This window comes from Protopterus annectens, chromosome 9.part0 (genome assembly GCF_019279795.1).
Source record: "Protopterus annectens isolate FY-2018-M chromosome 9.part0, PAN1.0, whole genome shotgun sequence".
In the NCBI taxonomy this organism is placed as follows: Eukaryota; Metazoa; Chordata; order Ceratodontiformes; family Protopteridae; genus Protopterus; species Protopterus annectens.
Genome location: NC_056743.1, coordinates 521,882,365 through 521,896,333, shown reverse-complemented (window position 1 = coordinate 521,896,333; position 13,969 = coordinate 521,882,365). Strand labels below are relative to the sequence as shown.

At 36.8% G+C, this 13,969-nt stretch overlaps 1 protein-coding gene across 2 annotated transcripts in view; it reads right to left on the bottom strand.

Annotated features, from left to right (window-relative positions):
* The window catches only part of SLC4A5 (solute carrier family 4 member 5), a 765,106-nt gene that overhangs the window by 335,398 nt on the left and 415,739 nt on the right, over positions 1 to 13,969 (bottom strand). For both annotated transcript variants that reach the window (XM_044083082.1, XM_044083081.1), the window contains exon 11: positions 3,291 to 3,465. In XM_044083082.1, coding sequence (XP_043939017.1) covers positions 3,291 to 3,465 — 175 coding nt within the window. The remainder of the gene's footprint in view (positions 1 to 3,290; positions 3,466 to 13,969) is intronic.

Genomic DNA, 13,969 nt, shown 5'->3' with positions numbered 1-13,969 from the left:
TCCTTTCTATATACATTAGATGTAAACTACTGCCCTAGGACGTCTTTTTAATTGTGACGTCCAGAAAGTTCATATAGTCATATGTAATATGGGAAGTCAATTTGAAAAACTTAGTGGTATGGTTTAGATAGTCTATGAATTCTGTTAACTTTTCCATACTACCTTTCCAAAAAATGCAAATATCATCCAGGTAACGTTTGTAATATACCCAGTATTGTGCATATTCAGACTGGAACACGAACTTCTCTTCCGAAACCATGAGCACAATGTTGGCATAAGTAGGGGCACAACTTGCCCCCATGGCCCCTGGATCTGTTTAAACAACTCACCCTCAAAAAATATAAAGTTGTGTTTCAATACCAAATCCATCAACTCTGTATAAACCAGAAAAGTATTGTGGTCAAGTTTTCCATGTTGGTGGATGGCATCCTGGAACCATTCTGACCCTGTAGAATGTGGAATCACTTTAAATAAATCCTGAATATCAAGGGTTACAAATATTAAGGAATCTGAATACATGTTACTATTAATGCTTCTCAAAAATTCCCAGGAGTCCTTAAGTATACCATTGGCCCTAACCCAAATGTCTTTTAATTTTATATCCAAAAATCTGGCCAACGGATGGGTTTTAGAGCCATTGGCTGCCACAATGGGTCTCAGGGGTGGATCCTCCACACTTTTATGTACCTTGGGTATCCCGAAAATAGCAGGGATACGGGGTCTGTCCACACTGAGATACTTAAAAGTGTCCTGGTTTATAAAATTGTCATTCAGCGTGTCCTGTAAAACCAAATCAATCTTATGGTATGCTAAATTAATCTCATTCTTGGATACCCTAACATACCTATTGGTATCATTAAGCATATCTATCATCTTACTGGAATACAAAATACTGTCCATGAAGACCACCCCTCCACCTTTATCGGGTTGCATCACCCTCAGGTATCTATTTTCTTGAATGGATTTGAGAAGTACCTTTTCTTCTCTAGTCATGTTAAATTTACCATGCCATCCACCCCTATAAACATTCATTCTTTCATTTTACATCTGAGGAAGTCTGGTGGATGAAAACGCTTTGTATTGTGTGGTGTTTATGTGATTAAACCTGCTGCTGCTTACACCTACAGGCTCGTGTTTTATTATTACCTTCTGCCTCTTTGGGTGCCTGTTGTGGTTTTATTCAATCCTACTGTATGATGTTACTGTTATCCAAATGGTTAGTGTGACCAAGAGCAAGGCTATTTAGGAGTGGCCTGTACAGTGTCACCAAATACATATGCAAGTACTGTAGGAGCTTAAATATGTCTCACAAATATCAGCCACAAAGATAGGTTTAAATATATTTACTAATAAATAATAAAAGAACAAGACGATACTCAATCAACACAGTAACCACAGAGTTCAGAATCACATGAAATATTTTAAAACATTGCAGGACAGTCTCAAATAAATACAGAAAACATCTAAACTAATCTTTACTATATTTCTATCTATATCTAAAAGAAATTAAGTTTCCCTAGTTACTTACTATTAGCAAGGCAAGTGCAAATGATGATGAGTGGATATTTCTAGGTCCAAGACAAGATAAATATGCCCAGTCTCCCTCGCTGAGAGTTCTTAAATTAATATTACATATTACTGCTTGGATAGCCTGGATGACATCACTCTTTGTCACCTGCCATCAGTTCCCAGGTTAACAGAAACTAACATAATTTTAACATCTCTGTGTGAGAAGTACATATCTCTCAGAAGTTTGCAGAACTTGGGAGTTGTAAAATAATAAAACGCTTTTACATTTGAAACCTAGTAATTATTTGTTTCACAACAATAGAAAAACATCTAGCTCTAGACATTGTGTCTGTTTCACTGAAGCTAATAGATAACACAATCGTAAAACAATTTCAACTTATTTTCTTGAAGTTTGCAAATTAACTCTGTATGTTCCAGCTTCTACTATTAAAACATACATTTTCACATGTATATATAGTTTATATACATTTCTGTTCTTTTACAGTAGGGTACACTGTGGACACATCCTTGAAGCTCAGTACTGTACAAACCTTGTTCAAGACACACTTCTGTACCAGTAGTTTAATGTACACATAACATATAGTTCTCTTACATTTGTACGACAAGCATATGAGTCATATTAATATTCACATATGACATATGATTATTTACAAAATACCAGATAGCTGGGCTGGCAGCGTCACAAATGTTTCCCAGTCAAAGGTAGGATCATTAAAATTACCCATGAGTAAGATGTTGGGCTGTATGGCAGGTGACTCCAGTAAGCCCTTTTATGCAGTATGCTTTTCCTGCTTCATTGTTGTGGACCTATAGCTAGCTATGATGTGGTAGGGGGCTTTGCCTATAGTTAATAGAACATGGAGTAGCTCAAGAGAGTCATACTATTTGACTAGTCTTGAGGTGTACTTATCCTTAATGAAGATGGATACACCTTCTCCTTTGTTTTTTGTTTTTTTTTTCATGCTCAGTTTGTGGCCTGAATGTATGGAAGGCATTGTAGCATTGCCTCATTCTGGGTGCTTTCCACACCTTTGAACCATATGTTGGTGATTGCACAGACATCAGCATGTTCCAAAGTGGGGAGTGCTTTCAGGAAGAGCAGTTTCTTGTTTAGACTCCTAGAATTAAGCAGCAGTATCTTGAGTTCATCTAGAGAGGACATGGCTTCTCTGTCTGACAGATATTGGGTTTTCTTGGACTGGCATCAGAAGCTAATCTGATTGTTAAAGTCAATCATTTTCTGTTTATATTGTGGCACCATCCTTGGAGACAGTAGAATACTGCTTAAGGTTAGGCTTATACCTGCCTGTGACACAATCCGAGAGCTCAGTCATGTATCTCTTCATACAGTCCAATGAGGTACATCTCAAGTCATTCACCCCCTCATGGACTATGACAGAGTCATAACATTATTTTTGTTTGAGTGACTTGATTGCTTGAATGACTTAACGGATCCTGGCACCTGACAGGCAGCTAACCATAACTTGCTTCTTATCCAATCTGGTGAGGGGAACATCCATGTGTCTACAATCGAATCACCTATACACTGATATAATACTTTGGATTTTGTGGTGTTGTGTCTTACGGGCTTATTTGTTGATTCACTGATGTGTGTTATGTGTTATAGTTGTTTTCTCTATTATGTGTGGAAGTCCCAAAGTGCTAAGCTAGCACTGGGAGGGTAAGCCTAAGAGAAGGAAGAAATAAAGTGGATTTAGGGATTCCAAGAAAACTGCTCTGTATTAAAAGGTGCCTTTTACCTGATAGTTTTCTGTTGCATCTCCTAGCAAACCTCCAAATGTGATTGCATTGGTTATACATCCCAAATAAATGAAGATTATGGTTGAGATAGACTGGATATGGAAAGCTTCATAAAAATCACTGAGAAACCATGGCAGCTTCCGTTTCATGTCCAGGTATAACCCTCCACAGAATCTAAAAGTGGAAAAACATACAACTGTTATTCATTTATTCATTCTCCATATATTTTTTGTGATAGGAGAATAAAGCATTCTGACAGTAATTCTAAGTCTTTGCCATTGTCAATACATTTGTTTCAGTGTTAGAAGTTCTTGCTTGAAAAGCAACATGGAATGAATAAGAATATCCATTTCAATGTACACAAGTACTAAACCAAACACACACACACGGACACACACACAAAGTTGTTAGGACCATAAACTATCAAACCCAAAATCCACTACTGCTTAAGTCGTTGTATTGATATTTTTTAGCAATTTTGTCACCTGCTTAGTTTACAGCTAGTATTTGCCAAAGTGCTGTAATAATATTCTAAACTCTCATTTCATGATCAAATTGTGCAATTAAAAGAATTGAGAGACTGCTGCCAGGGGAGGGTCTCAGCATGAAAGCAAGATGATTCTTGCATTTAATGGCTCTATCAGTCACACACAAGTGGTTGACTTTGAATTATACTGCACAATTTGACTAGGTGAACTGAAATAAATTACTTTTACTATTTCAGTTTGCTTCAGTAACAAGTTCAAAAAAATCTATATTTGCTTGAAATTTGAACTGGATTATCACTTACCATAATTGTCAGTTTCTGTTTCTTTTTGAATAAAATGTTGGCTTGTTGTTTCTTTTTCCACCCTATAAATCCTTATTTCCTATTATACCTGCTGATACACATGCTACAGTTTTAAGCAACTAAGCTGCTGTTTATTTATTTATTTATTTTATTTATTTATTTTACATTTGTTGACCGGGCTAGTCCAACTGGATACATGTCCATTTTCAGTGGAGGCCCGGGGAGAAAAGCTCCACACTTCAGAATAGAATCACAACATAAGTACATTACTAAGCTTTAGCAAATTTTACTAGTAAATACATTTTAGCTTAAGAGTAAGGAAAAAATCTTCTAAGCTACATATCACGTATGGATATACATACAACAAAATATAAGGTAAGTAAAATTGAGCACTATTTGAACTTTAAAAAGGTTATACAAACAATAGTGTTAGTAGAAAAGGAATAACTAGTTTGTGTGAGTGAGAAGAATAGGGTCTGGAGACAGTGGAGGAAGTTAGTCTGGGTTTGTTCAGGGGCACAGCCAGTGAGATTTAAGGTATGGTTTGAGTTTGGATTTAAATAGGGTAGTTGAAGGTAGGGAGGTTAGATCAATAGGGAGGGAGTTCCAGGTTTTACCCACTGTGTTAGAGAATAGAGAGACTCCAGCCAGATTGTTGGTTTTACTTATCTTTACCATTAATTTGTTTGATGAGCGCAGGGTCTTCAGGTTATTGTAGGGGGTGATTAGATTAGTTAGTATTGGAGTATATGTAGGATGAAACACTATCTTATGGGCAATAGTTAGCTGGTTTGATAGACTAAGATTTGGCAATTCTAACCACCCTAGTTGATTAAGATTGTTACAATGATGGGTTCTATAGGTAGACCCAGTTGCAAATCTGGCAATATTATTGTAGGAGCTAGCCAGCTTGTTCAGATTGCTTTTACATAGTTTGGTATAGATAGAGGATGCATATAGTAGCATTGACATAAGGTGGGTCCGGGCAATGGTGGTCCTGGCTAGTGGGGTAAGAAAGGGTTTGATCCTATAGAGGGAACCTAGTCTTTTGTTTACTGTTTTTATAGTGTTGCTAATATGGGGCTCAAAGGTGAGGTTGCTGTCAATTAGTACTCCAAGTAGTTTTGTAGTATTGTCTGGAGATATGATTGTACCATTGCTAGATGCGACTGTGAAATGCAGTGGGGGGGGGGGGCTCTGTGGGTGGGAGTAAATAGTAGCATTTTTGTTTTTTTTTGGGTTCAGGATACACATTGTTGAAGAAGCTCTCCTGTGTTGAACGTGTCTTGGGTTAGGGAATGCAATTGTGATAGTGAAGAGGCTGAGCATATTAGTGTGGAGTCATCCACATATTGGATACAGGTAGCTTGAGGTAATACAGAGTGTAGGTCATTAGAAAAGAGGAGAGGACCCAATATGGAGCCTTGAGGGACACCAAGGGCAATTGGTAGGTGGGAAGACAAGTTATTCTCCCATAGTACAGCCTGTTGCCTGTTATTTAGATAGGATTGGAACCATTGTATAGCAAGTGGATCCAGTGAAAAGTTGCTAAGTATGTTTATGAGTAGCTGGTGGTTGACCATGTCGAAGGCTTTTGACAGATCAATGAAGAGGGCCGAGGATAGAGTATCGTTATTATGATTTTTATTAATGCAGTCGGTGAAGAAAAGAAGAGCAGAAGAGGTGCTGTGAAATGGTCTGAATCCATGTTGGCAGGTAGCTAGTAGGTTGTTTTCTAGAAGGTGGTTTAATAGTTATTTATGAATGCACTTCTGCATGATTTTTGCCAGAGGGGATAATATGGCTATAGGCCTATAGTTAGAAAAATCTTTGGTATTACCACCTTTATGCAGGGGGATGACATGTGAGATTTTCCAGATAGATGGAATAGTTCTGTTAATGGAGGATGGATATGGGGTAGGCTATAGCTTTGGCTGCTTTTTGCAGGTATTCTGCAGGTAGTAGATCTGCAGAGAGGGTGGTGGGTTTAAGTTTCTTGATAAGGGTGCAGACAAAGGATGAAGGAATGGGTTGGAATTGAAATATTGGGGGGCTGTTAGGGATAATATTGGAAGGAGATGCAGTGTCAGGGGATAGCTGATTGGCCAAAGATTGAATGGTGTCTGTGAAGAAAGTATTAAAAGAATTAACAATTTGGTTGGAGCTAAGGAGGTTGGAGCCTGAGGGGGTGGGTGTGATTGAGCGACCTGTGTGCAAGAGTTTGTTTATACCTGACCAGAATTTTTGAGGTTTATTTTGGTGGGTTTGTTGGAGGTGGCAGTAAGTTTCTTTTATTTGACAATATGGCTTTTTTAGTTTCATTCCTTAATTGTCTAAATTATCAGTTGATCTGCCAGGTTTTTGGTTGTACGCCAGCTAGCCCAGAGCTTGTTTCTATGGAGGATTTTTTGTTTGGTAGTTTTAGTGAGCCAAGGGGCTGGTTTAGACCTAGTTCTTACTATACGAGTTGGGGCATGGTAGTCTAGAATGGTTAAAACTTTAGAGTTAAAGTATTTAACAGCATTTTCTAATGGTAGATGCTTCAGGGGTGACCAGTCGCAAGCTGCAAGTTCTTTTTGAAAGCTGTCAGGGTTAAAAATTTTATTACATCTTATTTTCTTATATATGGTTGGGTTTGGGATATCAGTCTTATACCTGTTTAAGAAGGTGAGTGAGTGATCACTTATATCTTCTGGGAGCGTCCCTACTTTGTAAGATTGGTTTTGACTGTTTGTGAGAATCCAATCTAGGGTGCTGTCATTATTATTATGTTTATTGGTTCTAGTGGGGACTGTAATCATTTTTATAAAACCGTGTAGGTTGATGTGGGAAGAAGGCTGTTCTGATGTGCAACACATCCAGTTTATATTAAAGTCACCAAGTATTATGGTTTCTTGTGGGTAGGTGGTGGACAGCCAACTTAGGATAGCTTCTAAGGTTGTGATATTGTTGCCTGGGGGAAGGTAAATACAGATTATGTAAATGGATTTACATTTGTTAAGTTGAACTTTAGAGATAAGAATTTCTGTGTTGCTAGTTAGGGGAGGTTTAGACTCAATGGAGGTGATTTGTAGCTCAGATTTGTATAGGATAGCTACTCCTCCACCTTTCTTAAAGTTACGGTCCAGTCTCAGGATGCTATAACCAGGGGGAATAACTGTGGTATCCTGCATGGTTGGTTTGAGCCATGTTTCAGAGAGGCAGAGGATGTCACATGAATGTACATCAATGAGGGCATGGAGGTGAGCAACTTTATTGTTTATGCTTCGAATATTGAGATGGGATATCAGGAGAGAGTTGGAGGGTCTGTTGACCAGGTGTGCATTTTTAGAATTTGGGGTGCTAGGCTTGATGGAAGTGGTAGAATTTGGGCCAGGGTTTGGGTGTATATCACCATTAATAAAGGAGTGGACTTGTATTGCCTGAGTGAGTATTAATCCTTTACATGTTAGGTTCTGTGTTTTTATAGTTCTAGGGGCTGTAGTATGTGATGTGAGTGAGCCTATGAAATTTGGATGATAAATACTTTGGTGGATAGAATGTGTAATTGTGGCTATGAGGGATGATGAATGTTGGTGTGGAGGTTTGTTTCATGGGGTTATGAAAGTGTAGGTGGTTGAGGTGTTCATAGGAAGTAAGTATATAGGGTATAGCTAAAATGGGTAGAAGTGATAGTAGGAGTAAGGGTTTAAAGTGTATATAGGTAGTGTTAGGTGACATTGTAAAGTGTAGTGTGTATACAGGGATGGGTGTTGATAGAGATTAAATGGTGGGAGGTAGGCTGTAGCACATTAAGGGGTTGGTCTATGTGATTGCTTGTATTGCCAGGGGGTGTGGTTAGTTGGTATAAATGTAGTAGCACTGGGGGCGGGTGGAATTTGGGGGCAGGGTAGGGAAAGGAGTGAGCCCGCAGGGCAAACGGAGCGGGTAGAGTCACAGAAGGAGTGAGCCCGCAGGGCGAATGGAGCGGGTAGAGCCACAGAAGAAGTAAGCCCTAGGAGAACAATCAGTGGAGAGCTGTTTGTTAAGGTAAGTGTAAGGTGGAAAAAGGTGGGAGATGTTAGTCTTGATAGTAGGGATAGAGGGGGTATAGTTAACTGATACAGAGTAAGAAGATATAGGGATACAGTAGGACTATAACTCTACAAGCTTCAGATACTGTGTTCCTGAGAGAAGAGTTTCAAGACAGAAAGATAGTTTAAGACAAATGTGCCACCTAGTGGCCAATGTCGAATTAGTTACAATAGTTCCCTATAGGAGGTAGTAGGTATTGGAATTGGAATTTGAGGAGAAAGGAAGAATATTATGTATTTACAAGGGTATAGTAGAGAAAGTGGACTAGGAAGGAGAAAAGGATGGTAGTGGCTGCAGGATGCCCTAGCACGGGAGTATACTTTAAGAGCTACAATAAATTATACAATGTTACTTCTGTTGAGAGAATTTGTATCACACATACTTTCTTCAGTTTTATTGTTCTTGAGGGGATGTTTCACAGGGCGAGAGAAGAGGCAAATCCTTGGTTTGGGGTGAAGACGGCAGTGAGTGATAAAAGGTTGCTGGCCAACAGGACAGGGTAGGTCCACAGTTTTAGTGCCTTACGAGCAGGTAGGGCAACTGTTTGCAAGAAGGGAGAGAGAAACATAGAGGTTAGATAAGTAGGATGTTAAGCACAGATATTAGGTAACAAAACAGGATGTTAAGCACAGATATTAGGTAACAAAACAGGATGTTAAGCACAGATATTAGGTAACAAAACAGGATGTTAAGCGCAGATATTAGGTAACAAAACATTTAAGGTAAAGCACATACTAGTACAAACATGAGGTGTTATTGGTAGCTATTCTTCAATATATTGAGGTTCAAGTAAAAATACAAGGTTGGGTAGATTCATTTACATAGCAGTCACATTCCAGTTGCAACTAGCATTGTCATGGAGCCAACACAGTATGATTTTAATTAATTTAAAAGGTCAATAGAAATGTAGATTTTGCATATTTTTTTTTCTGAGCAATACAATGTATGAAACTGTAATGGATGGCATTATTGACTGACTGTAATGTTCAGTGATTTTGATAGAAAATCAAATATTTTGTGAGGGACTGGACAAAATTCAGAAGCAAAATCAGAACCAGATGAGAGGTACGGTAAAACCAAGTATATATTTATTTGTTCTATAATAAACTGTTCACCATATTTTTTCCTTCTGCTATCCTAAGTACACATGGCTACCTTTCATTTACCTTAGCATAGCTTTTACCACTGTAATTTGACTTTTAAACTGTATATATCTCCTTGTGTGTCTGTGCTCATGCTGTGTATGTAAGTCCCCTGTTGTTTCATACAAGTCTATACTGTTTTGTTCATATTGTATAATTAATGTTTCTTTTATGTGGAGCTTTTCGCCCCAGGCCTCCGCTGTAAATGGACTTGTGTCCAATCGGACTATCCTGGTAAACAAATGTAAAATAATAAAATAAATATGCATGCAACATTTAGTCGATTAAGCCATGGAAACTTTGCTAAGGTTTAGCTGCCTGTTGCTCTGTTTTTCATTGAGATGCCACAAGCAAGGAAATATTACAGTAAGTAATCAATATGAGCCAATGAAGATTGATGAAAAGATAAATGTATGCCTTATTGCAGATTTACTTATATACTGGCAAGGAGAGGAATATTTGCTAAATCATGTCCAACCAGAATATTATAGTTCACTGTCACTGCAGAGGCATTGGTGATACCTTAAACTCTATTATCAGTATTTCTTCCAACAGTTAGACTAGCTTTACAATGATTTTTGTAGCTACATTCTGGTCCATGGGACTGTTCTTGTGCTCGTAGCACACTGTATTTTCATATCAGGTACATCTCTGAATTATTCTGCCTTGAAAATATTTATCAATGCTACAGTAGTAGACTTGATCCAAAGTACAGGAGGGTAATTTAGGTTAATTTGCATGGAACAATAGGGGTCTGGCACCACTTTTGCAGATTATCAAGAAGTACAGTCTTATAGCTGTTTCTGTCTCCAGTTTCATAAAAATGTGAAGAAATTGTTCTGGATGTTTCTAAAATTGCCAGTCTCATGCTTTCACCAGAGTATTATTTTTAGTTCACTTAAAGTACTGCAGATATAACAGCCACAGTGCAACACTTCTAATGATGCCAAAAATATTCACGCCTTTTAGAGGTCAGGTTTACACCAGTTTGCCAGCTTGTGGGCGGCAGCTTGCCAGTTGAAAGGGAGTAGTTAAAATATTTCTGCTGTTGAAGTATTTTTTTTTACCAGCTCTGAGCCCACACAACCTCAGGGGTAAATTATTAATACTCCAGTGGTTGTGCTATCTCAAACATGGTTTTAAAAAAGTACCACATTTGGCTGCCAAATGTTTTGGTGAGTTTCCATTGGCAAGGTATACATTAGTAAGATTGCCTTCAGTAGTGTACTAGGAAAGATAGCCATATCTCTTAACAGTGTTTGACAAAAGATAAAGAAGCATAGTCAAATAATCATAAGATTGATTTCTTCTGTTGCAGTGGCTAAGCTCATTGACATCTTCTCGTAGTGCAGAACACTCAGTTTAATCAATACTATAAAAGATTGTTTTCTTTTCATTCAAGTAAGTTTTTATTTATTTATTTTTTTTTATTTAAATTTGTTTATGGAGTAGAACATTGATCATGCAATACAGGGCCAGCTTAGGTTACATCATAAAGTATCAAATTTTCTAAGCAGTCATTGTTTCGTTAAAAAGTATACACACAGAGGATCTAACAAAACAAAAATATGTACAGTTACATAAGTGGAATAAAAAAGGGAGAAAACATATAAAGCTGGAGAAGTAGGCATGCCGGAGATATAGGTAAGTTTCAGACAACTATAATCGTCAAAATATTGCAGATTTTTTTTGAAGAAATAAAATATGTTTATTCTGTTCAATAGCTCAATTAGTCAAAATCAGGTAAACCACTGCTGACAAATAAAAAGCTTGTTATAAATGAAGTTTCTACTTTCCTTACAATACACAGGAAATTCCACATTATTCAAGGTACTAACTTAGATACACAATAAGGAGAGATTTTTTTATATACTTTTATGTTGTTTTGGAGTTACTAATATGTTACTATAATACCTGATAGGTAGGTTCATGATTACAATAAATACAGAATTTGTGGAATTCAGGGGCTGATATATCTTTTAATTTGTACTATAGGTTGCTTTTGCAAGTTATGTTATTAATGGTGAAGCTGGAACTGATTTATATATGATTTTAAGTACCTTAAGTAGAAACAAAAATTATATTTAACCAGTGGACTGCACATATTCCATTTATGTGACTTAAGAGGGGTGAGTTTTTTTTATATATGAACCTACTGCATTTTTGAAAAAAACAAGGGCAAAGCATGGGGAACTGAAGTTTTACATATTTTTCTCATTTACAGAAAAATACGGGGCGTATGTATTAAAAAAACACAAATTTTTAGACAGTTGCTGAATTTTTGTTAACAGTACTTGGCTATTATGATTTTTTTTTTTTTTACAGATGAAAGAAACAGTTCTACAAAAATGACCGCAAGCTGGAGACCAAATGTAGAGTGCTTTGATCCTGTCTTTATTAGAACTTCATCAGAATCTAAATGTTAAAACCGAATAGTAAATTTAAAACCGGAGCTCAAAACCACATGACTGAATCAGCCTATGTTCACTATCAATTTATGAATGAATGACTTAAGAAACTCATTTAAAAACACAGTAGAATAAAATAAATGAATCAATTTATGTTTGTATAAAAATGTTAACACATGAACAAATATCACACATTTGAATTCCAAATTAATAAATAATCAATAAAAAACTACAACTTTTGGGCCACTAAAAAATGCATTTATATATTCATTTAACTTTAGACTTTCATCTGCATCCAACCATATTTGCCATTCAGCTTCACAAAATTCTAAATAGCACATTGTGATTCCCAGTGAAATGAGTTAAATCAACTTTATCTAAACTGAGGTTTTTAAGTAACAGTTCCAGCATTTACATAAAAGCAGTCAACAAAACAACAGTAGCCAGGGATAGAGTTAATTGCGACTCCCATAGTGTTGTTTACTTGGCTTCCTGTGAAACATGCTCAGTGTTGGAAAGATAACCAGGAAATTGGCAAAAAGAATGTATGAGCATGTATTTGCTATAAAAATAAAGTAGTAACAATGCATTAGCAAAGCATGCAGGATTATGTTAGGATTTTAGAAAGTTCCACTTTTTTAAATAAAGCTGATTTAACTTATTTCACTGGGAATCACAATGTGCTACTACAATGTTGTGAAGATGACAGGGAAATACTGTTGGCTGCATACAAAAGTCCAGGGTTAAATGAATATATAAATTTAATATCTTTAGTAGCCCAAAACCTGTAGATTTTTATTGATTATTTATTAATTTTGAATTCAAATGTGTGATATTTGAAATTCACCCCAGGGTCACATCAGTCACCCTGCTAGACAGGGATCCAGGGAAGTAAACAGTGTGGGAAGAAATAGCTAGGGATTTGTTATGGCTAGGCTTGTATAGGCCCTAAGGCCAATAGCCTAGTACCAACCTATGAACCTATGTGTTAACATTTTTATACAAACATTACATTGATTCATTTATTTTATGCTACTATGTTTTTAAAGGAGTTTCCTAAGTCATTTATTCATAAATTGATAGTGAACATAAATAGGCTGATTCAGTCATGTTATTTTGAGCTCCAGTTTTAAATTTACTATTAGGTTTTAACATTTAGATTCTGATGAAGTTCTAATAAAGACAGGATCAAAGCACTCAATACATTTGGTCTCCAGCTTGCGGTCATTTTTATAGAACTGTTTGTTTTATTTTAATAGTTTCAAGTTTTCTGTGCTGCAGTGTGTTTTGTTTCACAGATATTCACACAGTGGGTATTCAGGGCCATTATTACTACTACTAGCACTTCACTTATGAACTCTGGTAGTGCCATGCCACTAACAAGTGATTCAGAGACATGAACGAAACACATTTAACAAAAAAATCATTAGTGACCCATTTGCACATATCCGAACCAAACACTGCATTAAGTGTTCCTTCTACCAGAGACACACACACACACACACACACACACACACACACAGAAACACACAGGCGCGCACACACACACACACACACACACACATATATATATACTGGCCATGTCCTGAGACTACCATGCACATTATATACAGCAAGATTGCTGTAGTGCTACTTGCTGGAACCTTCATATCAGTGTAGTGCTACAGTGATCTTTGAATTGCTCACTCATAATGCATTAAGCAAGTCTGATAGAAACACAATTGCACAGCAAGTTATGCGTTTCTGAATACTGCCTTAGATGCTTTTAACTTGTTGGCAGTTTGAATAGAAAAACAGGCAAATCAGTTTTGTTATGCTTATTAAAATAAAGGTGACCAGATTTAAAACAAAACAAATCAAAAGGTTAACTGTGAATATAAACATTGTTTACTATGCATACCTGTATAAAGTATGTTGTTTTGCATGTATATTAACAATAATTTTTTGTTAATAAGCTAAAGAAGAACAATAAAGTAATTCTTTACATTTTAACAAGCTGATAGGAATAACTTCAAAACTTTAAAACAAATCGGGTTTGGTAACAAACCAATTTGTCCAGGGACATCTTTAAAGTGGGTTAAATAAATGTTAGTGGGAACTAAGAGAGTAAGGGGTGATGAAAGAGTTAAATGGTAATGAGGGATGACTGAAGGGAAATGAGGTAAGGGTAGGGAGGGGCTTAAGGGGGTTAAGCAAGTGTAACTGGGTAAGGAATCACATTTTGGCATAAACTTACTAAGGCAAGGATCACGTCCAAGATGACC